Source organism: Callithrix jacchus, chromosome 16 (genome assembly GCF_049354715.1).
Source record: "Callithrix jacchus isolate 240 chromosome 16, calJac240_pri, whole genome shotgun sequence".
Taxonomy (NCBI): Eukaryota; Metazoa; Chordata; class Mammalia; order Primates; family Cebidae; genus Callithrix; species Callithrix jacchus.
This window is the reverse complement of record NC_133517.1, coordinates 67,109,363-67,134,636: the sequence shown is the minus strand read 5'-3', so window position 1 is coordinate 67,134,636 and position 25,274 is coordinate 67,109,363. Positions and strand designations below refer to the sequence as shown.

At 39.8% G+C, this 25,274-nt stretch overlaps 1 protein-coding gene across 4 annotated transcripts in view; it reads right to left on the bottom strand.

Annotated features, from left to right (window-relative positions):
• ASAP1 (ArfGAP with SH3 domain, ankyrin repeat and PH domain 1) overlaps window positions 1-25,274 on the bottom strand; it is a 405,687-nt gene that overhangs the window by 129,945 nt on the left and 250,468 nt on the right. For all 4 annotated transcript variants that reach the window (XM_017965593.4, XM_008983260.5, XM_078353182.1 and 1 more), the window contains 4 exons: window positions 11,258-11,332; window positions 10,397-10,446; window positions 3,069-3,198; window positions 1,657-1,742 (listed from right to left, as the gene is read on the bottom strand). In XM_017965593.4, the coding sequence (XP_017821082.1) occupies window positions 1,657-1,742; window positions 3,069-3,198; window positions 10,397-10,446; window positions 11,258-11,332 (341 nt within the window). The remainder of the gene's footprint in view (window positions 1-1,656; window positions 1,743-3,068; window positions 3,199-10,396; window positions 10,447-11,257; window positions 11,333-25,274) is intronic.

The following is a 25,274-nucleotide window of genomic DNA, read 5'->3' as shown; positions in this document are numbered from 1 at the left end:
ATAAACTTAGAGAATTTAAGATGAAAACAGATTTCTAAAGTCAGGTAAAATCAGTTTTGTTGCCAAAGGATTATAGAATTTAGGAGTCTGAGAGAGTCCCTTATTTCTTTAAAACTTTCAAAGGAATTTAATGTTTCCAGAAAAACTAAATTTGATGAAAGATGAGAAATTCCACGCAATACTAAAATAAGGGACCACCAAAACACATGTCAAAGTTTCATAACTGCCCAACCAAACTGAAGCCAAAAGTAAGTTAGTTAGTCAGGTCTTGAGCAAACAAACTTAAGAAGGTGAAAACTGTTTCTACTTCAATATATTATTTTTATTTTTGAAAGACATTTATGTAAGGTACAATTTACTTTGAAAAGAGAAAAAAAGTTAATGCCATCAAATTTGTGTAAACAACCATCTGATCACCAAAAAGGTTTTCCTGAAGAGAAATATTCCAGGCAATAATATATATAAATACATAATTTAAAATGTCATTTAGAATCATCACAGCTGTCAACACATACAAGGTTGCAGGCACTAGGCAAAGCACTCCATATGCATTCTCATTTTTACTTTTTATAGCCTTACAAAAACCTTAGGGTGCTACAGAACCATAACCCAATTTGACAGGTGAGTATACGAGATTTAGTGAAGTACCTGATTAAGAATACAGATACGTAGCTGCAAAGCCAAAATGTGGACTCATCGAATTTGAATAACTCAAGCTTTGTGCTTTTCATGTGATATTAACGTTGACCTCCTTAAATGTTGTAGTTGAATACGGTTATCTTTCTAAATATAACATTATTGAAAACAATAATAAAAATCAAAGGAAATTGTAAATTTAACTTTTTTAAGAGTATTTTTCTATTAACCTTTATATTATTATAAGATTAACCTTTATATTATTATGCTTATGAAAGCTGTCCATACCACTTCTGGAAGGTCCTTGGATTATTTTCTGCATAGCTTTCAGGAACTAATACAGCCTTTACTAATAGTAACTGGCACATTTTCACACACAAACTCTACCAGAAAACCCATGAAAGTTAACCCAATAAGTAAACAAAGAAGTAAGCAAGCAAATGTGGCCTTATAGACTCATGAACATAATAAAAAGGTAGCCCTGCAATACAGGCAAACATAGTGCCAAAGTAGAACAATGAATATCTCTCAAAATATAACACCAATTATATAAGAATCCATGTATAAATGCAAAGTATTCTTACTACCCAAACTACTTAAATTCATTTAATTTAGATGGAACAAAACTAAACCAAAGATTCCAGGTGGAAATACATGGTGCAAATGATGCAATAATAGGCAAAATGCCAAGTAAGAGAGGCAGGGAAGGGGATCATCAGAATTGGCATGAGATCATGCATCTGTAATAAGAGCTCCACAGGAGGTCAAAGTTAGGGAGAAATACTTGTAAGTATTTGCCTTCTTGAAAGGAAGAGAGTATTTTTAAGCCCTAATTTGAGCTACTGATTTGTATAAGATACTGAAGATGGAAGACACTATTTCTTATCTACTTAGCTGAAAAAGGTCGTCATATCACAGTATTTAGTCATGAGATGAAGAAAAGAAAGAGGATTAAGACAAATAATAAAGTATAGGGGGCAGTCACTGGGCTAATAATAATGCTTGCAATAGTCTACTCACTTGCACTGTGCATGGTAATACTTTATAAGATTCTGCAGCAGATCCACACCCTTTTTTGTCTTGATTTCATTAACTTTAATGAGATACTGTGGAAATAAAACAGGATTTTATGTTGGTTAATTCCAGATAGGGCTCTTCACTCTGAATCTGCACAAGTTACCAAGCCTTGATGTCCTTTAGACAGTTTAGAGAATGCTGATTGGCACAGTCACAAAGTGTACAAAACAAATTGGCTAGAGAGTTAGCATTTTGTAAATTCTTTTATGATTAGTTTACCCAACAAGCAGAAATGAAACACCGCAAGACATTCTAGAATTATTATTTCCCCTTGGTGCAATGGATCTCAAACATATAGTTCATATGGTCAAAAACCTGAAAAATGGATTGTTTTTTGCAGAAAGTAAGTAGAATAGCATTCTCATCAAAGAATATACCATGAGATATTAAAACTTTAGGAAAAGGAGGTAAATCACAAAGAATTTTTGCTACTCAAAAATGAAAAAATATACCATTATTAATTTACTCAGGTAACTAAACACTACTGGTCAAGATTTTCTATTGACATTGTTAGCTGCTTGCTTACTTCTTTTATTATGTGAAAAGGTTCATGAGTACACAAATCCAAGTAGCCAAAGGGTTATGAAACAGAAAGAGAGAAAAAAAGAGAGAGAGGAAGGAAGGAAAGTAGGTAGGTAGGTAGGTCGGTCGGTCGGTTGGTTGGTGGGAAGGGAAAGGAGGGAGGGGAGGGGAGGGGAGGGGAGGCTGAGGCACAAAAATCGCTTGAACCCAAGAGGCAGAGGTTGCAGTGAGCTGAGATCACGCCACTGCACTCCAGCCTGGCGAAAGAGCGATATTCTGTCTTAAAAAAACAAAAACTCTTACTCAACAGCAGTGTCTGACCAGGTGGGTTTATAGGTCAAGAAGTGTTCATGTTCAACTGGACTTCAGTTTGAGAGCCACTGCTCTAAGATTAAGTCAGCATGCTTTTTGTTGCATTTTTTTCATGAAATCGACTTTCTTAATGACACTTTCACTTGAGTTTTCATTCAAACTTGACATATGGTTAAAAAAAACATGCTCTAAATATATACCAATAAAACTTAATATTCACCAGTGTTACCGCTCACCAATGTTTTCCTTCCACAACCACTCACAAGCAACATTAAGGTTCTCACCAAAGAATCCCGTTTTGGCTTAAAGAGCCCCATAGGGCCAAGGCTCAAAATATGAGATAACAGTGCAATGGCAGGTTCCCAAAAAGCTTGGAGAAAAATGGAGATTAGAATCCTTAAGAAACAGTTCCCTCTCTAATAATCGAACACAGTCTGCCTTTAAGCATAAAGATTGCTGACTAGCAGGAAAAATTACAGTTGTTATAATTCTAGGCAAATGATGGAAAAGTCCATTCTTACTTCACACATTTGGAGCTGGAAGAGGCGCCTTTCCTTCTCCATTTCTTCTGCAATCTCTGCTCCTGTTATCTCTGTGCGGATCATCCCATGTTGTTTTGCATGCTCTCTTTTCTCTTTCTCAATTTTTGTACTGTAATTAAAGCCAATGTCATTAAAAAAAAAATACAATCATGTACAACAGCAACAGTAGACCCTAATACAAACTATGGAATGAGGTGACGATGTGTCTATGTAGGTTCATAAACTGTATCAAATGTACCACTATGGTGAGGGGAGGCAGTGCATGTGTGTGGGGAGGGAGCATATGGGAAATCTCGGTGTCTTCTGCTCAAGAAAGAAGTCTACTAAAAACAAATCACACTCATGTCTTCCCTTTAGCAAAAGCCACTGATTATTAATTCCTAAAGTTCAGAGGCAAGAATTCTTAAGTTGGTGGAATCAATCAGAAGTAAAAGCCTACATTCAAAAAGACCACACACAGTGCATGGATTTTCGTAGGGGAAGCTTCTTACATTTTTACTTTGATCTTACATATGATAGCTTCATATAAATTCTCTTACATTTTGGTAGGCACAAAGAAATTCTGGTAGTTTACCTACTCTTTGGTAAAGTACTTTATAATAAAAAAGAATCTGAAAGATTTTCCTTGAATATCAACAGCTTACAAGACTTCAATTATTTCAAAATAATTAAAAGTATATATAAGATCTTTGTGGTTATGCACAAAATTTAGTCAAAGATAATTTCCAATATCCTGTAGACTTGAGCTATTTCCTCCTTCCAAGAACATATTTTAGTCAGTCAACCACTTGTTACTGGACTGTAAAAAATTCAGAAGAAATCCCAATACATAACTTGGAATCCTATGAAAATGTTCTTCTGTGTGTGTGTGTGCGTGGTGGTGGTGGGGGGTTAGGGAAAACCAGGTGATAAAAAAGAAAGGCCTACATTAAACCTATAGTATCCAATGCTATGCTTGGCTCTGATACATTATACTCTGGTAATAATACCAATGATTATAGCCTGGTTTCCAAAAATCCATTAACCTGAAAATGGATTTCTAATTTCAGAAACAACCTGTAATTTCTAGTTGTGAATGCAAAGATTAACTGATCTAACCTTCAAGTCTTTAAGTTATGGTAGTGGTAGGGGAAAGCAAACCCCAAAGAAAGCCAACATCCTTACCTATATACATACACACAGTGGAAAATCCACCCATCAACCCAGTGTAAAATCTTAGAAACCCAGTTGGGATTGACTCTAATACCCTAATGCTATTATATTTAAGAAATTCTTTAATCACGCCACCTTGGCAGTCGAAGGGGCATGATAACAGGGATTTTAACAGAAAGAGAATAAATCACAGCTCTCTCTCCACTGAGGAAGAGAAGAAATATGGAGGGACAGGCATAACCTAATTATAAGCCTTTTGATTTACCATGTCTTTATTTCTTCTTCCTCCAGTGATCCCACTAAGATGAGAGTAAAGGCATAAAACCGGATAATCTCCCACAGACAAGAAGAAATGAAGACAAAAAAGGATGATAGAATTCAGTAAGTATTTGGAAGAGCAGGGTTGAAGAGAGGAGAGCACCTCAAACTATAGGGTTCCCTGCCTCCCTTGCTTACATAGCTTCTAAATTGCCATCATACATGATTCCCAAAGTGCTGAGATTACTAGGCAGGAGGCTGAAAGAACTGCAAGGCTCTGAGACAAATCTCAGACACTGACATTTGAAATACCCCTAATGAAAGAGCTGCCATCACATCCTAAAACTTGAAACCTAAAAAGACTTTCTGCTTTCTTGCAGAAAGCGGATCTCTAATGATGCATATGAGCTTTTAGTCTTTGAGTACCTTGCTCTAAAATATGAATGCACCCAAAGATCATACATCTCCAAAATGAAAGTGTGAGTAAGCAAAGTATTAATAACAAAAGGGAGGATTGGGAAGGAACCAGAGGCAATAAGGAAGAAGATAAACATTTTATAAGATGTCATTAATTCTTCAGCTAAAATATTGCATCTATGAAACAAGAAAAAGAAACTATAAACCCATTTGAGCAAAAGAACTTATAAAAATTTAAAATGACAGCCAAAATAAAAAAGCTAACTGAAAATGTGGGGAAAAAACACTGAAAAAAAAAATAACCTAAAATATCATACAAATAGAATGGAAAAGAGAAGAAAACTCTAAGACTAGGAAGTCAAATATTATATGATGAAAATTCCAGAAAGAGGAAAAAAAGAAAAAACAGGAGGAATTACAAGAAGTTTCTAAGAATGATGCACGAAAATTTGTAAACAGAAAAATCACAAACAGAATACACATACCATGGGACATGAAGACTCTTCATAAAACCTTTTATAGAGACAAGACTTTACATTTCCTAACCAAAAATAAATGAAACAAACAACAACCACATATCACATACAAATAAATGGGAATCAGATTGGTATCAGATTTTTTTAAATTAGCAACACTGGAAAGTAGAAAACAATGGAACAATGCCTTCAACATTTGCTTCAACTAAGCAAACAATACCTGCCTTCAACAATAAAACAATGCCTTCAACAATTTGAGATAAAATTATTATTATTATTGTTTTTGAGACAAAGTCTTGATCTTTCACCCAGGCTGAGTGCAATGGTCCAATCTCAGCTCACTGCAACCTCTGCCTCCTGGGTTCAAGCAATTCTCCTGCCTCAGCTTCCTGAGCAGCTGGGACTACAGGTGTCTGCCAACACACCCGGCTAGCCATTTTTGTATTTTTTAGTAGAGACAGGGTTTCACCCCCTTGGCCAGGCTGTTCTCAAACTTCCAACCTCAAGTGATTTGCCTGCCTTGGTTTCTCAAAGTGCTGAGATCACAGGCTTGAGCTACTATGCCTGAAAATTATTATAAAATCAGTACTTTATATTTGGCCAAACTCTTACTTTTTGTGATGGCAGAATGAAGATAATTTTGGAAATACAAAACCTGAAATCTTTGCCTCCTCTAGAGCTATTCTCTGAAAACTACTAAAGTAATAGGCCAGCAAACTATGGAACTATACTGGTCAAGAGAAAGGAAGTAGATTTAAAACTAAAGAGTCAAAGGCCATCCTAGGACGGCAACTGTACTGCTGATCTAAAAGGGATGTCTCCAAAAAAGAACAGAAGGAACTGACACAATTTAATACTGAGAGATACACATATATAACAATATACATAATGTACTTTGTAAACAGAAATATTGACAGGTGTCTGACATCTGCTGGAACAGATGATAAAAATTCACAGAAGGCTGGGCACAGTGGCTCACGCCTGTAATCCCAGCACTTTGGGAGGCCAAGGTGGGTGGATCATGAGGTCAGGAGATTGAGACCATCCTGGCCATGGTGAAACCCCATCACTACTAAAATACAAAAAATTAGCCGGATGTGGTGGTGTGCGCCTGTAGTCCCAGCTACTCAGGAGGCTGAGGCAGGGGAATCACTTGAATCCAGGAGACGGAGGCTGCAGTGAGCCGAGATTGTGCCACCGCACTCCAGCCTGACAAGAGCGAGACAGTCTCCAAAAAAAAACCCAGAAGATTCATATAGAACTAAGCAAATGAAAAAAATGAGGCAAATATGTCATTAAGAAAAAGCAAACAACTGTACTAGATCTAAGAATGGAAATTCAATCCTATTCTACCATTCAGATTAGCAATGGTAGAATATAAAAATGTAAACACTGAAACTAGTTTAATCAAAAATTGTTTTATTAACCATAATGGATGAACAAGGGTACAAAAGTGATGGGGTGTCTGTGCACGGGAATGTAATCCTCATCTACCAGAGTGATAAATCCCAGCCAAAGCTAGAAAGAGCAAGAGAATACTGAGGAACATGTAGGTACGTCAAGAAGCAGGTAAAAGAGTTGAAAAAAGGGGAGGAGGCCGGGTGCGGTGGCTCAGGCCTGTAATCCCAGCACTTTGGGAGGCTGAGGCAGGGGGATAACGAGGTCAAGAAATCAAGACCATCCTGACCAACAGGATGGTGAAATCCTGTCTCTACTAAAACTACAAAAAATTAGCTGGACGTGGTGGTACATGTCTGTAATCCCAGCTACTTGAGAGGCTGAGACCGAAGAACCGCTTGAACCTAGGAGGTGGAGGTTGTGGTGAGCCGAGAATGCGTCATTACACTCCAGCCTGGGCAACAAGAACGAAACTCTGTCTCAAAAAAAAAAAAAAAGAAAAAGAAAAAGAAAAAAGGGGAGGGACTAGCAGGATCAGGAGGGGCAGGCAGAGGACTGCTGGGTTTCCATTAGAAACACATCTGTTGCCTACTTAAGATATTCCCTGTCATCATTTGTAAAGAACCCTGTAACATTAGGTGCAGCTTTAACTCACTGAGTTTAGACTGTGGAGGACAATATAGATAAATGAGAAGTGCTACAAAGGGTACCTGGTCCGTCCTAGAATGCTCTATTCTATGATAAACTCTATGTTGAAGCCACTATTATTTGGGGTTTCCACTGTATGCTGTATAAGAGTAAGTCTTAACTAGCAAAAGTACTATCTGGTGTTTTATTTTATGTACATTTATCCTTTTGACCAAATGAAATTTGATTCTTAAAAAACTTAGAAATGATTTATTGTGTGACTTCCCTATGCTAAACACTGACAGCTGCTTTAATACATTACCTTATCTTGTCCTCACAAAAACTCTAAGAAGTAGGTAATTTTTATATTATTTTACAAGTAAGGATCATAAGAGTTAAGTATTTTGGCTCAAGGTCACAAAACTGGTAATGGTCTCTAAGTCTATGATCTAAATCATTACAAACTTCACTGCCTCCAGAGTTCTAAATGGAAGATCACAGAAAACATCCAGCCTTCTCCATTATCAAAACTAATAAATGAACTTTTGTGTGGAAGTCATTTTTCTTTCGGTAACTTGTAACTGCATGAGTCCCAATACATCAAAGAGACAAATGCTTGTTTTCTTTCTTTCCTGAACCACTACAGCAACAAAGAAGTCTATCTTAGGAAAATTATTGACGGGGATTTACTAAGCAAACAAACAAAACCTGCCTTCATAAGTTCTTAAATTCATGATCCACTCAACTTGCTATTCCTGTTACACATTTCCAGGTCTGAATAATTTTTTTTATTTCTTCAATGAAATAGTACACAGACTATGAGTCATTAAGCACTGGTAGAATAACACCATATATAAGAATAATGTGGTTGCAGTCCTCACCAAATTTAGACTGTAGAGGACAATAAAGAAAAATGAACAGCTAGGTTGGGCATGGTGGCTCACGCCTGTAATCCCAGCACTTTGGGAAGCCAAGTTACGTGAATCACCTGAGGCCAGGAGTTCGAGATCAGACTGGACAACATGGTGGAACCCCATCTCTACTAAAAATACAAAAAATTTGCTGGGAGTTAGTGGCAGGCACCTGTAATCCCAGCTACTTGGGAGGCTGAAGCAGGAGAATCACTTGAACCCAGGAGGCAGAGGCTGCAGTGAGCCAAGATGGCATCACTGCACTCCAGCCTGGGCAAGAGTGAAACTCCGTCTCAAGAAAAAAGAAAAAAGAAAAATGTACAGCCAGACATGTTCTTATGCTGAGTGAGAAGTACAAGGAAGAACACCTGTACCATCTTAGAAGGCTTTATATTCTAAGTCCTTATAATACTAAACACCAGGTACTTCTAGGTCTTCAGCCAACAGAGACTTAAAAAATATACAGTTGTACCACCTAATATTGGTAGTACTTTAGTTGACAAAGCACATATAATCATGTTTTGTTGTTCCTATGTCCCACAAAGAAGACATAGTCTACAAGTGTAGAGCAAGGTTTTCTTTCCCCCCGCTTTGTCCTCCCATTTTCTTTTCTTTTTTTGTTTCTTAGAGATGGGGTCTCGCTATGTTGCCCAGGCTGGAGTGCAGTGGCTATTCACAGGCGCAATCCCACCACTGATCAGCATGGGAGTTTTGACCCGCTCTGTTTTTGACCTGGGACGGTTCACCCCTCTTTAGGCAACCTGGTGGTCCCCCATTCCCAAGAGGTCACCATATTGATGCCAAACTTAGTGTGGACCCCGATCAGCATAGCACACTACAGCCCAGAACTCCCGGGCTTAAGCAATGGTCCCACCTCAGCCTCCCGAGTCTCTGAGACTACAGGCACATGCCAAGGCACCTGGCTATCCTCCCACTTTCGAAGTACTTAATTATATTCCATTCCAAGTTCATGCACGGTTGCCTCTGGGCAGTACTTAGCTTAAAAGTATGAATATTCATGACCCACTTTCATACATAAAGATCATAGCCCACAGCATTATCAGTTGACCCTTTTAGGGACCTTTTTGTTCTCTACTGCATTTAGAACTCTCAATGCACAGCAATATTCCTAAGACAGCAAGTCCCTAACAATGCCCTTATTACATAAGCAATTACAAGAATAGTTTGGGAAAACATATGTAATCCTGAATTTTTCTTTTGCTTGTTTTTATCCTGCTGCTATTGCTGCCTACAGAAATGTTTTATTCTCTTACGTTTACAGTTTCCAAGTTTATAGCCAAGACTTTTATTAAAAGCTTTAAAAATACGTATCTCCTCCTACCCCACCTTCAGGCTTGGTGTTATAAAATTCTCAGAGTAATAATAATAAAGAAACGTGGTATGATACACAGTATAAAGATGGACCATGCACCTTGCAAAGTGCTTACTGCCCTAATCCCATATAAGAACTCCACAAGGTTGGTGGTCTGACCTCAGTGCCCATGCTATGCTGAAGCTGTGCTCAGACCTGGAGTGAATGGCAGCTGGACAGTTAACTAGCTGTCTAGCCTTCACGAGCCCCTTAGCCTCTCTAGGCTTCATTTTCCCTGATGTATATATATAGAGAGTAAAGTTCTACAGATAGGTTGCTGTGAGGAGGTCACACATGCAAAAAAACTTAGTGCAGGTCCTGTCAGGCATGAAGACATCACAAGTATTAGTTGTTACTTTTACTATTTTCCAACTGTTATACTATATGGAAACATAAATGGTCCATAGTTACATGCTATCTATGAGAGTCATAGCCCTATAACTTGATAGATAGTGTCAGCAGCCATAAATGCCAAATGACTGATAGTAAAAGTACCTCTCCCTTTAGACAAATAGCACAGGAGATGCAACCACCTTAGGTCAGTGCACCCAAACTCTTAGCCGTATTCAGGATATACGAAACAGGTTTTTGTTGACAAGTTATTAGTTAAGGCTGTCCTTTTTCCAGTTTTTTTTTTTTTCTTCAAAATTCACAACAATATTTAAAAACAAATAAACTAAACAAAAAACCACTTACAACTTTGTCTCATAATCTTTCCAGGCTTTGTCAAATGGCTTCTTGAGATCCTTAGAAAAGAGAAAATAAAATTAAAATTGCATCTACTTTTGCTGAAAATGAATAAGTATTTTTGAAAAAGTATCGCAGCAAGAACTGCTTCCTTTACAGGACACTGGGAACTTCACTTTCAGGTATATTACACCTTTTTTTTTTGACAGGATCTGACTGTTGCCTAGAATGGAGTGAAGTGGCACAATCACAGCTCACTGTAGCCTTGAACTCCCAGGCTCAATCCATCTTCCCATCTCAGCTTCCTGAGTAGCTACAACTACAGGCACTCACCACAACCCCTGGATAATTAATTACTGTACATTTTTTTGTAGAGATGGGGGTCTCGTTATGTTGCCTAGGCTGGTCTCGAACTCCTGGGCTCAAGCCATCTGCCCACTATGGTCTCCCAAAGTGCTCAGATTATAGGCGTGACCACTGTGCCTGACCAACATCACACCACGTATTACATACAAGAAGACTAAGAGAGGAAAGAAGGGTGAGCACCCTGGTCATGCTGATGAAGCAGGAACCTAAAGTAGAGAGGCTGGGTTCCCAGTGGTCACACTGTGGAAGCCAAGACTCAGGCTTAGCTTCTCTCTGCCACCCACGGAGGACCTTCCCAATCTTCTTAAAAGTGCCTAATCTCGTTCCTCTGTCAATACCATCACGTGAAGTGGCACATTTTTTCCAATGATCATTTTCCAAAAGCATTTTTAATGCTAAAAATGTTCAAAGAGTCTTTCAAATACAAGTACTACTATGATCTTAAAAGAGAAAAAAAATCAATCCTTTCAAGTTAAAGTGAAAATCAAATTTCTGAACACTTACTCCTTTGACTCCCTTTAGGTCTCCTTTTAACAAGGAATCCAAGGTGAAGATCACATTGTGGCTGAGACCCTGGAGCTGAAAAAGCAAAGGGAAGATGGGAGATGATTAAAAAATAAAGTCCACATGAACAATAAAACCAGCTACTATTGACAGCATTTTTCACACATCAGGCTCTGTTGAATTTCCATGCATTATTTCATTGAACCTGCATGCCACCTCTGTAGGTTAGGCAACATAATTATCACCACTTTGCAGCTAAAGGGACAAAGATGGAGTCACTTGTGCAGAACCATGGAGTGGGGCTAAGATTTGAATTTAGGCAGTATAGACTGGACACAGTTACTCTTTCCTGTAATCCCAGCACTTTGGGAAGCTGAGGCAGGTGGATCACTTGAGGTCAGGAGTTAGAGACCAGCCTGGCCAACATGGGGAGGCCCCCGTCTCTGCTAAAAATAGAAAAATTAGCCAGGCTTGGTGTATGCACCTGTAGTCCCAGCTACTTCGGAGGCTGAGGCAGGAGAATAATGTAAACATAGGAGGCAGAGGTTGCAGTGAGCTGAGATTGTGCCACTGCACTCTAGCCTGAGAGAGAGACTATGTCAAAAAAGAAAGGAAGGGAGGGAGGGAGGGAGGGAGGCAGACAGACAGTGAATTTAGGCAGTAGCTCCAGAGCCTGCATTCTTAAACAGTATACTATAGCACACACATGTGTACAAATAATTCCTCAAATCATTTTAGCACTTCCATTAACACGTCTGCCAAAACTGTAGCTCTTACTGTGGTTTTTCTTTAACTGCTTCTGTCTGAGTAAGGAGGGCTTGTCCCATTTCCTTTTTACATTTTTTAATAGCATATATCATCATCTGAAATCACTGTGTTTCGGCTTTATTTTTTTAATTAGATTTATCTTTTACTTTTTAGTTTCTATGGATACATAATACTTGTATGCATTTATAAAGTACATGTGAAATTTGATGAGCATACAATGTATAAGGATCAAATCAGGGTAATTGAGGTTTCCATCACCTCAAGCATTTATGATTTCTTTGTGCTAGAACATTTCAATTCCACTCTAGTTATTCTGAAATATATAATAAAAATCATTAACTACAGTCACCCTGCTGTGCTACCTAATACCAGATTATATTACTTCTATCTAACTGTATTTCTGTACCTAATAACCAATCCCTCTTTGTTCCCTCCTCCCCACTAGCCTCTGGTAATCATCATTCTATTCTCTATCTCTGTGAGATCAATTTTTTTTTTTTTTAGCTCCCACTTGGGAAAGAACATGCAATATTTGTCTTTCTGTGCTTGGCTTATTTCACCTAACATAATGTCCTCCAGTTGGATCTACTCTGTGGCAAGTGGCATGATTCTGTCCTGTTTTTTTAATGGCTGAATAATATTCCACTGCGTGTACATACTATGTTTTCTTTATCTACTCAACTGTTGATGGACACTTAGGTTGATTCTGTATCTTGGCTATTGTGAATAGTGCTCTGATGAACATGAAAGAACAGGTTATCTTGCTGTTTTGCTGATATTCTAATTTCTTTTCTTTTGGGCATACACCCAGCAGTGGGATTTCTGGATCATATGATAGTTCGTTTTTTAGTTTTCTGAGGAGCTCTAGACCATTCTCCACAGTGGTTGTAGCAATTTACATTCCCACCAACAGTGTATGAAGGTTCCTCTTTCTCCACATCTTTGCTAGCATCCATTACTGTCTTTTTTATAGAAGCCATTTTAACTGGCGTGACATATCTCACTGAAGTTTCAATTTGTATTCCTCTGATGATTGATGATGTTGAGCATTTAAAAAATAAACCTGTTGGCCATATGTAGGTCTTTTTTTGAGAAATATCTCTTCAGATCTTTTGCCCATTTTTAAACTGAATTTTTTTTCCTTTGAGTTATTTGAGCTCCTGATATATTCTGATTATTAATCCCTTGTCAGATGGGTAATTTGCAAAGATTTTCTCCTTCCTATTCTGTGGGTTGTTGTTGGGATTCACTTGGGGTGGCTGGCAAAATATTATAAAAATTTAGAAGATTATAGTCTCAAACCTTTTGGAAGGCTGAAAAGTTTTAATGGAATGGGCTGAAGGCAGCCAGTTTATTACGTTACAACTTTAAGTCACAGGGTAAAAGACTACAATAATAAAAGCTTCCTCAGTTAAGTCTGTTTACCCCACATTCCTTTTCCCTTCTCTAATTTGTTTGCTCATGTAAGCTTTGTGCTAGATGGCCCTCTCAGGGGGAGGTCAAAGGGGAATTACCTGTTAACAGTGTTTACTTTGGGCCCTAGAACAAAGACCTTTTATCATTCATAAAATGACTTTCTTAACCATGTTAATTATACACAAGCCTGTTGACTTAGAACCTCTGTTATTAAATCTATACTGAATAAATGTGAGAGGGAGCAGTAAGTGGTGGTCAGTTAGCTGCAATCGCCCTCTGAAAGCAGCTGACAACCATCCCTAGCCCACTCAGATTCACTGTCTTCTGGTGTGTGTGAGTGCATTTTATTCATCCATTGTTGAGTCAGGTATGCAGGACAGACCTCCGAAGGCAGGGATCAATGTCTCAGGTGGTGACCCTGACATTATACCCATCACAGCTGGTGCTCAAGCAGGGACACCGATGTGACCAACACCACAGCTAGTGCCCTGTGTGAGATCAATGCCACAGCTGTACCCCAGTGTGAGGAGACAAGACTGTGACACTCGTCACAGCTGGTGTCCAAACGGGGGACCACCAATGTGACACTCACCACAGCTGGTGCCTGAACAGGGACACCAATGTGATCAACACCACAGGCTGTCTCTTCACTTGTTGGTTGTTTCCTTTGTGGTGCAGAAGCTTTTTAGCTTCATGTGATCCCATTTGCATTTGCTCATTTTTCTTTGGTTGTCTGGGCTTTTGAGGTCTTTTTTAAGACATCTTTGCTCAGAGCAATGTCTTGGAGAGTTTTCCCCTAAGTTTTCTTCTGGTAGGTTCATAGTTTGTCTTAAAGTCTATACTCCATTTGGATTTGATTTTTGAATATGGTGAAAGGGTCTAGTTTTATTCTTCTACATATGGATATTCAATTTTCCCTTCAGTGTATGTTCTTGGTGCCTTTGTCAAAAATAATTTGACTGTGAGTATGTGAATTTATCTCTGGGTTCTCTATTTGGGTCCACTGATTTATGCATCTGTTTTTATGCCAGCATTATGCTGGTTTGATTACTACAGCTTAGGAGTATAATCTGAAGTCAGGTAATGTGAGGCCTCTAGCTTGGGTATTCTATCTCCCTCACTAGTACATAAGGTCAATGAGGACAGGGACACCTTGACTTTTCTGTTAATAGCTACATCCTTTGTGCCTAGATTCCACTGAAAAGATAAGATGCTTAGGAAGTGCAATCTATAATCAGGAAATAGTTTTTTTTTCACTGCTCTGCAGCAATTGCCTGAGTCTCCTTGATTTTTAAGATAGAACAAAGAGGAATCTACAAAGGAGAAGAAGATGCTACCCAGCTGCAGAGAAGAATGGCAAGGGGGAACCAAGGGAGGCAGATTCAGGTATGAAAGGAGTAACCAAAACAAGGACTGAGAAGAGTTTTGAACTACTTGTCTTCAAGGAACCCCTATTAGTAGCACAGAACCCAAGAATACAGAGATCTACAGGACCAGCTTTCCAGATTATAGCTGGAAAGATTTGTAGGTCCCCTCACACAAGAATTTTACTCACACAAAAGTATACTCAATTGTCAGTCTGTCCATCCACCCACCCACCCATCTATCAATAATCAAATATCTACTCTGTGCCACACACTATACTGGAAGCTTGATGGGCAAAGATGAATAAGCACTATTCCTACTTGTAGACAGCTCATATTCCAGGAACAGAGGCAGTCACTACAGAGCCAACTCTACTACATTATGCTATGATGTGTTAGCGGTAGAGGGAGAGAGTGGTGTGAGAAGGACCAAGCTGACTTGGAAGGGCTTTGTGCATGACTCTCTTAACCATATCTCTAAAGTGGAATATTATAACCTACTGCAAGCAGCTATTGTGAGGATGAAATTAGTTAATATGTGTAAAAAGTATGGCTGGGTACAGTGACTCACGGTAATCCCAGTGTTATCTGGGAGGCCCAGGTGAGTGGATCATGAGGTCAAGAGATTGAGACCATCCTGGCCAACACGGTGAAACCCAATCTCTATTAAAATACAAAAATTAGCTGGGAGTGGTGGCACATGCCTGTAGTCCCAGCTACTTGAAAGGGTGAGGCAGGAGAATTGCTAGAACCCAGGCGGTGGAGGTCGCAGTGAGCCGAGATCGTGCCACTGCAGTCTGGCCTACTACACTCTAGTCTGGCGACAGTGTGAGACTTCGTCTCAAAAAACAAACAAACAAAAAAACAATAACATGCTAGCTTACTCCCTGACACCTAGGAAGTGTTGAATATATGTTTATTTTTTAAATGCTATGGGATGCTAATTATGCATAAGGTAATGTGGGAGCAAAGAGGGGCGGGGAATAGGAAGGCCTTCCCCTTTTTGCTCTTAAATTTTCCCTAACCCTTTACTATTGTTTTCATCTTAGGTTTCCTGAAACTCTCAGTCATTCTACCTCTTTACTCTCCCTGAACACCAACCAACTAATTTTATACACGAGGAAGGTTTCCCAATGCGTGTCACCACAGGGTTTGCATCAGAAACAATCACTTCTTTCTTATTTCAAAGATCAAGGGATTTCTACCAAGACAATTCTGTCTGTGATTTTGCCACCAATCATACACCAACGACCTGGTTGGCAGGCCAGAGAGCTCTAGTCTGAGAGTCTACGTTCTGTGAGGCTCTAGGACACTGGTTCTTGGGGAGTGAGGCAAAAAAATTAAAAATAAAAAAAACCTTAGCTGTTACAACTGTTTGTGACCCTCCAAATGGCCACACTATATAAATAGTATCAATTATGTCTATTACCTGTATTAAAATTTCATGGGGGGAGAGATGGGGGATCATGTCTAATAAGGCTCTTGGAGAAAAGGAAGATTGGATCATTATGAGGAAAAAAAAGGCTGAGCAACACTAACTGGATCTGAGACTGAAAAAAAAAAGATTAACAGGACTCGCCCTCTGTTCTATATAGACAGCTGAAATAATTTACTCTGAGTCCTCAATTTCCTTCTTGGAGTACAATTCCCTAGGATCCCCCTATCCTGTGGGCCTTAGAAGTCTGGATGGATGATGGGTGAATAAGATTGGGGGGCCTGACTTGCCCTTTACTAGTCAAGCCATTGCCTACCTTTCCTCTGTTCATGGAGATCCTTATTTTATTTTTCTTCAAAGCACTTACTATGCCTACCCATTCGTACATATGTTTGTTTCCCTATTTACTGCTGTCTGTCTCCCCAGTTTGACTGCCAGCTTGAGAGTGGGATCTGTATGCTCACTGCTATATTCCCAGAACTTAGAACACTGCCTAGCACAGAGCAGGCAATGATGCTCAAAAAAGACTTGTAGAAGAAATGAAATACACGATCATTTGTATACCAGGTTCTTCTCTACAGGGCTATCTACACTGATGGAAAGTTACATGCCTATCAATACGGCACTGGCTAAATAAATTACAGAGATTCTAAACAACCGCCAAAAAATCAAGAAAGCTCTTTATGCTTCACTTTGAAAATATCTCCAAAATAAATTTTTATGTGATAAAAGCAAGGTACAAAATATTACTTATGGTATGCAAGAATTTGCATAAGGAAGACGAAAAAAGGCTAGGCGTGATGACTCATGCCTGTAATCCCAGCACCTTGGGAGGCTGAGGCGGGTGGATGACTTGAGGCCAGGAGTTCAATACCAGCCTGGCCAAAATGGTGAAGCCCCATCTCTACTACAAAAATTAGCCAGGTGCGGTGCCACACACTGTAGCTACTCAGGAAGCTGAAACAGGAGAATCACCTAAACCTGGGAGGCGGAGGTTGCAGCGAGATTGCACCACTGCACTTCAGCCTGGGCAACAGAGCAGGACTCCATTTCCAAAAAAAAAAGGAGGCGGGGTGGAATTCTTAAAGAATACACAGAAATCTGTTGATACCAATTTCCTCCAAGGTTGGAAACTGAGCAAAGGAACAGAATGGAAGAGGAGACTTTTTGCATTAAAAAATAATAAAAATATGTAATGTACTATTTAAAAAGTCAAAAATTTAAGACAAAATATGAAAAGATACTGATTATAAAGAACCCCTTTTCAACTCTTTGTTCTCAATTATGGTTTGCATCAATGCCTCAAATCCTTTGCGAAATGAAGCAGAAAATTAAAAAAAAAACTAATGCTATTAGTACCCTGATCTGAAGACTATATTATAAAATAACAATTAAATAATTATGAAAATCTGTGGTTAGTACTAAATGTGAGGGTTATTCCAAATGAAAAGTGCCTCAAAGCTTTTAGTACTAACCACGGAGTTTCATAATTATTTGTTATTTTATAATATAGTCTTCAGATCAGGGTACTAATAGCATTAATTTTTTTTAAATTAAGAACAAAGAAATTTATAGAGTCCCATGACTGTGAAGTCATATACTCCATCTCTGTTGCACAGTAATTACCTAAAATAACAGAGAATAAGTTTTCCCTTCATTGAGATCTCCAAGTAAGGAATTTTTTGGCAACCCCCCCCCCAATATTTCCTAAAATTTCCTCCTCTTGATATTGGTCTGCTTTCTCTTTAACCTTTCTTTGCTTCTTTTTTTTTTTTTTTTTTTTTTTTTTTTTGAGACGGAGTTTCGCTCTTGTTCCCCAGGCTGGAGTGCAATGGCGCGATCTCGGCTCACCGCAACCTCCGCCTCCTGGGTTCAGGCAATTCTCCTGCCTCAGGCTCCCGAGTAGCTGGGACTACAGGCACGCACCACCGTGCCCAGCTAATTTTTTGTATCTTTAGTAGAGACGGGGTTTCACCATGTTGACCAGGATGGTCTCGATCTCTTGACCTCGTGATCCACCTGTCTCGGCCTCCCAAAGTGCTGGGATTACAGGCTTGAGCCACCGCGCCCGGCCCTCTTTGTTTCTTTATAATGACACTGGTTATTACTGTTCACTTGTCACTTAAGAAAAATTCCTTTGTTAGTTTTTAAAATTAGCCTACTTTTTCTTGGGAAGTAAGTTGGAAAGACTAAATTTTAAGTTTTTTTTCCTGTAGCCTTTTCATTGACTAGTCACAGGGAACATTCTGAATTTTTAATACGTGTTTTGCCTTCATGATTTCTTATCAGCCCTCAAGAAGGTGTGTAGATAACCACAGAGAAATTCTTAATTCTTGGGGTTTTTCTGTCTTCCCCTCATGCCTAACCACAATGATGACATTAAAAAGTTACTATGTGTGGCTGAGTGTCGTTGCTAACGCCTGTAATCCCAGCACTTTGGGAGGCTGAGGCAGGCAGATTATGTGAGGCAAGGAATACGAAACCAGCCTGGCCAACATGGGAAAACCCTGTATCTGCATTTTTTTTTTTTTTTAAAGAAGTTACTGTATGTGTTTGGTATGTGGGACTCTATAGATTTCCTGTGTTCTCATTTTATAGTTCTTTAAGGAATCCTTTATATTAGTGGTCCCCAACCTTTCTGGCACCAGAAACTGGTTTCATGGAAGACAGTTTTTCCACAGATGGCAGAGAGTGGAGGAGTTGGTTTCAGGATGAAACTCTTCTACCTCAGATCATGAGGCATTAGTTAAATTCTCATAAAGAGTGTGCAATCTAGGTCCCTCACATTCACAGTTGACAATAGGGTTTGTGCTCCTTTCACAATCTAATGACACTGCTGATCTGACAGGAGGTGGAGCTCAGGAGGTAATGCTTGCTCACCCACCGATCATTTCCTGCTATGTGGCCAGGTTTCTAACAGTCCCAGGGGTTGGGGGCCCCTCCTTTATATGACTTGAGAGTTTTACAAACTGATATGTAACAGTCATTTCCAAGGCACTTACAATACAGCCAATATAATATAATAACAATATCAGTAAACTTCCTGTATCACCTTTATCTTTAATATATTTTTAAAAAAGCGTTTCAAATCCATTATATAATTATTTCCCATTGATTTTACTAAAATTCTATTGACTATCTCCATTTACTCAACTTCCAAATAATTTCCTTTCCTTTAATGATAAAGTCAAATTAACATAAGTTCTTTACACAATTCAAGTCTATAAAAAGTTGGAGTATGTTTGTGAATATATATATATATTTTTTTATTTTATTTCGCAAACAATGCATTTAAAATCATTTCAGGGCCAGGAATGTTGGCTCATGCCTGTAATCCAAGCACTTTGGGGGGCCAAGGTGTGAGCACTGCTTGAACCCAGGAGTTTGAGAAGAGCCTGGGCAATACAGCAAGACCTCCATCTCTTTAGAAAGAAAAGAAATAAGATGAGCTGGGCATGATGGTGCATGCCTGTAGTTTCAGCTACTCAGGAGACTGAGGCAAAAGGATCACTTGAGCCCAGGACTGCAAGATTACAGTGAGCTATGATCCTGCCACTGCCTGAGTGACAGAGTGAGAACATGGCTCTTAAATAAATTCCAGAATGATTAAAAAAACACCAGAATGATATTTAAGTATGGTAAATAGTTCTGCTTTCTGAACAAATTGCTTTTAAATTCCCTTCCTCAAAAGAAGAGGTATTTCCCCTGCTAATACATACCTCAAGCTTAACCAGAAATTTGGAGTAAATCAAACAGAGGGAGTGCTTTCATTATGCAAAGGACACTTACAGAAGCAAGTAACTGTAATTAATATTAAACTTGAAAAAAATACCCATTTATTCTTTACAGTTACTTTAACACTGCCAGCATTATACAAAAAATAGCCACTGTTATCCTAGTCACTGGAAATGACTTCATAAACAGTTTTTCCTCTGTATATATGAACATATATCTTTTGCTCTGATTTTTAAAAATGTCTTTACAGGTTTACCACTAAAAGAAATGATCTCACTTATTGTTTACTGGTTTATCACCTGTCTTTCCTCACTAGAAGGTTTGCTTCTTAAGGGGCGGCTCTGTGTCTGTTTTGTTCACTAACTGATTAGATCCCAAAGAAGGAGTCAAGAAGCAGCTGTAGGCTGGGCACAGCGGCTCATACCTGTAAAGCACTTTGGGAGGCCGACACATGCGGATCACCTGAGGTCAGGAGTTCGAGACCAGCCTGGCCAATGTGGTGAAAACCTGTCTCCATTAAAAATACAAAAACTAGCTGGGAGTGTGGTGGCAGGCACCTGTAATCCCAGCTACTCAGGAGACTGAGGCAGGAGAATTGCTTGAACTTGGGAGGTGGTGGCTGCAGTGAGCTGAGCTCACGTCATTGCACTCCAGTCTGGGTGACAAGAGAGAAACTCCATCTTAAAAAAAAAAAAAAAAAGAAAGAAGCAGTTGTAGGTCACACTGTACTATAATTTCTGGCTTGCCTGAATTCTGCCCAACTCAGCTCCAAGCTCAATGGGACTGTAGGCGGAGGGCCCTTAAGGGCTCACCCCAACAGCTACCCTGTCCTGCTGGAACAGCCAACAGGCAAAAAGACAATGAATCAGCAGGGCCTCATTTTTTCTTGCCTATGAAAGACCAGAGCACAGCTATACAAATGGTACTTCCAGGACATCTACATGCACACAAGACTGTATTAATTAACGAGGACATAATTTGCTTGCTTTGTCATCTTGCATTAATTTTGACATTCCCTCTCCACTGCCCATTGGTTCTCTCTCTCTCCAGAACTGCAACAGTTTCTCTGAAACTAAGGCTACCGCAAATCTGCTGACTTGCTCAACACATTGGAAAATCCAATTAAAATAATGAGCCAGCTCACAGCAGTTAAGTCTGCTATTCCCTGGTATAAATTGGGTATTCTGTCTAGTATATTAACTCCTTCATGCCCTAGAGAGTTAGAATACCTTGAAGCTATTTCAAACGGGTGCCTCTGAAAGTGGCAGGTCAAAAAATTAAACTAAATACAAATAAAACTGGTGCCTCGTCATTAGGCTGCTCTCCAGGGTACTGTGATACAGAGGAAAAAATCCTACAGGCATGTGGCCACTCATCACTCCTGGCCTGAGTGAACTGTTTAACCTTGCTGGTGTCCCAGCACCTTCCTAAACTAGCCCATGCCAGTGTGGGTGGATCGGGGCAGAACTGACACCAACGGGCCAGGTGCCGTGGCTCATCTGTAATCCCAGCACTTTGGGAGGCTGAGGCAGGTGGATTGCTTGAGCTCAGGAGTTGGAGACCTGCCTGGGCAACATGGTGACACCCGTCTCTACAAAAAATAAAATACAAAAATTAGCTGGGAGTGGGTGCTGCATGCCTGTAGTCCCAGCTGCTCAAAAGACTGAAGTAGGAGGATTGCTTGAACCCATGAGGTTGAGGCTGCCGTGAGCTGAGATGGTGCCATTGTGCTCTAGCCTGGGCAACAGAATGATACTCTGTCTCAAAAGAAAACAAGAAAATAACAGACAGCAATAAAGCTCCACTTTATACGAGGCCACAGAGGTTGCTGGTTTTATGCACAAAGTCTCATTACCTAGTAACCCCACAAGGTTTTACTAAATCACTTGGTCAAACCCACACAGCTAGTTGAGACATAGTGGATACAAATGCAGGCAAAATGCCTGACACTACTGTAGGGCAAATGCTCAGATAGCAATAACTTAAGCACACCCACAGAATGACCCTATGGCAGATGCACATGAATGTGCGTTCTGAGCTAGGGAATCCCAGGGGTGGCAATCGCAGAAATTTGTTTCCTGTCTATGAGGAATGCCCGAGTGCCTAGCCTGTCCTGTGGAACATGAGCCATATAGAAGATTGAGGCCTTGAGTTTTGGGTTCCATGAAAGATGCCAGGTGGAGGTGGTTAAGGGGAGTGTTAAGTGAAAATCCTATATAAGCTACATGCTGTTCACTAGTGGGTGCAGTTTTCCTGTCCAGCCTGCTGCCACTGGAGTCTTCTGTATGTAAGCATCTAATATACCTCATGACTCATTTTCTGGCTCTGAGCCTTTTCTTTGGCCTCTTGAACCCAGTGCCTTCCCTACTGAGGCTAATAGGAGTTCAGCACAATAACTACTTAATATCCCTTAATTAAATGTAAGTAGGTTTATTTTCCTAAGTTTTTTTAATGTTTTGAGACAGAGTTTAATCCTGTCGCCCAGGCTGGGGTGCAATGGTGCCATCTTGGCTCACTGCAACCTCTACCTCCTGGGTTCAAGTGACTCTTCTGCCTCAGCCTTCTGAGTAGCTAGGATTACATGTGCCCACTACCATGCCCAGCTAATCTATCTTTAGTAGAGACAGGGTTTCACCATGTTGGCTAGGCTAGTCTTGAACTCCTGACCTTGTGATTTGCCCATCTCAGCCTCCCAAAGTGCTAGGATTACAAGTATGAGCCACCGTTCCTGGCCTTTTTTTTTTTTTTTTTGGAGAAAATCTCACTGTTGCCCAGGCTGGAGTGCAGCCATGCTCACTGCAACCTGTGCCTCCTGGGTTTAGGCAATTCTCCTGCCTCAGCCTCCCGAGTAGCTGGGACTACAGGCACCCGCCACCATGCTCACTTTCATATTTTTAGTAGAGATGGGGTTTCGCCATGTTAAATCATAAGATTCTTTACACTTGAAAGCTCAGCAGTAATGGTGAAAAAGTGATAATGAGATAGCATTTCAGGTACTTTTAAGGCTGGCATGGGGAGCTCCAAAATAACCTGTCTATTTCACCACATTCTCTCCATCTCACAGTTCCTGGTTCCCTGCCTTGTTCTGCAAGGCAGTCTCCATAAACTCTAAGATAATGCAGCCCATTATACCCTGTTCTAATCTAGGCGGAGCAGCCTGAATTTTATTTAAATGACAGAGAGTACTGCATTTAACGTATATTATCTAAAGTTACTGCTCACTCCTCTGTAAAATGGGTCTTAGTCTCACTAGATTAATGAGGAAACAGGCTTAGAGAGGTTAACTAACTCGCCCGAGATCAAACAGTGAGTAAAGCAGATGGTCAGGTTATTAATTAAGGTTTTTACTGACTCCAAAGGCCATTCTCATTTAAATGAGAATGTTACAGTGATCTTTTAAAGTGATTACCAGATTATATTATTCTCCTGCTTAAAACCCATGATTGGCTTCCCACTGAACTACATTAATATCCAAGCTCCCAATTTAGTTCTGGCCCTGCCAACCTGTTTTGAGTCCCTCTACTCATTCTCACTGCACTTCAACTCCTTTCTGCTTCTTAACCGACAGAGCTTTCTCCCTCTTTGCATGTGCTTTAGCATGTGTGTTTGGAACACTCTTCCTCTGTCTCCATGTCACTCCCTCTATGAGGGCTTGACCATTCTAAATAATAAATAAGTCCCTTCTCCCTAATCTCCTGTTATTCTGGACCAGTGGCAGAACAGGCTCACTTTCACAGAGTACTGCACTTTACAATTACCTGTGTGTTCCTTTACTGTCTAGAGCAAAGCTTCTTGGAGGCAGAGGCTATGTCTGCTTTGCCCACCACTATGTTACATCAAACTCCTAAAGTATAGACATGTTATAAATACTAAATAAAAATGCTTATTGATTAAGTAAATGATGAATGGATTCCTCTCTGAATCAGTAGAGCTGCTCTCAAGCACCAGGTGTTACAGAACCTGAACCAGTTTTGGTTTTCCTGGAGTGCCCAGCACCAGAATGGGGGAAGAGGCAAGATTCAGGAGAGGGATAGGAGAGTTAGAACTGCTCCCAGGATATGGCTGGGAGTGACAGACCAAGGGCACTCCACCCATCCTTCAGCTGTTAGGCTTTGTCTGACAAGAGGACAACAAAGAATGAAGGTCAGGAGACCTGTTCTAGACTTGAACTTGCCTCCATCCAGCTGCGGATGTTTGGGGAGGTCACTCTCCGTGTCTGCCATCAACAAAGTGCAAGGTCACTGAAGTCTCTAAGACCTCTAAGGTACCTTCCAGTTATAACACTCTTACAGCTTAAAACGAGCTACTGAGATACAGCGGAATAAAAGAGAAAAAAATTCCAGCTCAAATGGGTGAGAACTATAGGGAGATTAATCAGAAACTCCAAGAGTGAGGCCCAACATCCTGGGTTTTAACAAGTTCTCAAGGTTTAACTGATGTGAGATCAAGTGTGAGAACCACTGCCTTAGACTAAAGGCTGTCCAAGAGAAGGAAAGACTTATAGTCAGAGAGCAGAAATCACCTGCCTAAGGTCTGAGGCATAATTACAATGAAGAACAGAGGTACTGCTCTGGAAGATCTGGGACAAACTCAAGGAAAAATGCAAACCAAATGACACCATGTGCTAAAGGCATTCGGGACTGACAAGACTGAATTTAGGCATAAAGTACATTTAACTGGAAATGCTAGAGAGAAAAATGGGTAGGTCTAAGAGTGCCAGAGAATATGAGAATTCCTTAACTTAAAATAATGCAATTATATTTTATCTAATTCAATTTTGTAAATGGTGGGTTAGATTTAACATCATCTGCCACATCAAGTAAAAATGAAACTACCATTTCTCTGTGCATTATCTGCAGCATCTGATTTCATTTGCCGATAATTATATGGAAAGGGGAAGCAGCTAAGATTTGTAAGACCGAGACAAAGGAGAAAGCAAAGGGAGAGGGTGTGCTATATAGCTAGGCTGTGGTTTGAGAAAGATATCCCCACCCTAAGGATTTCTTTATTGTACTTAAAATGATAATCAGTTAGTTCATGATCAACTTTCAGACCTTGAATTTCATTTCCATGCATGGCATTTATAATTTGCTCTTTTTCCCTAGAATAAAACCATACTGCAATATCGAATCACATTTTCCTTGCTTTCACTGAACATCTATCTTTACCACAGATTATGATCAATGTTTTGCAATATCTTTTACTCAGGATATACCTTCTTAACACAATTTTTAAAATTCAATAAAACAAACTATGCAAGCACACAGGGCTTACCATGTACTGGGGTGACATAGTCATG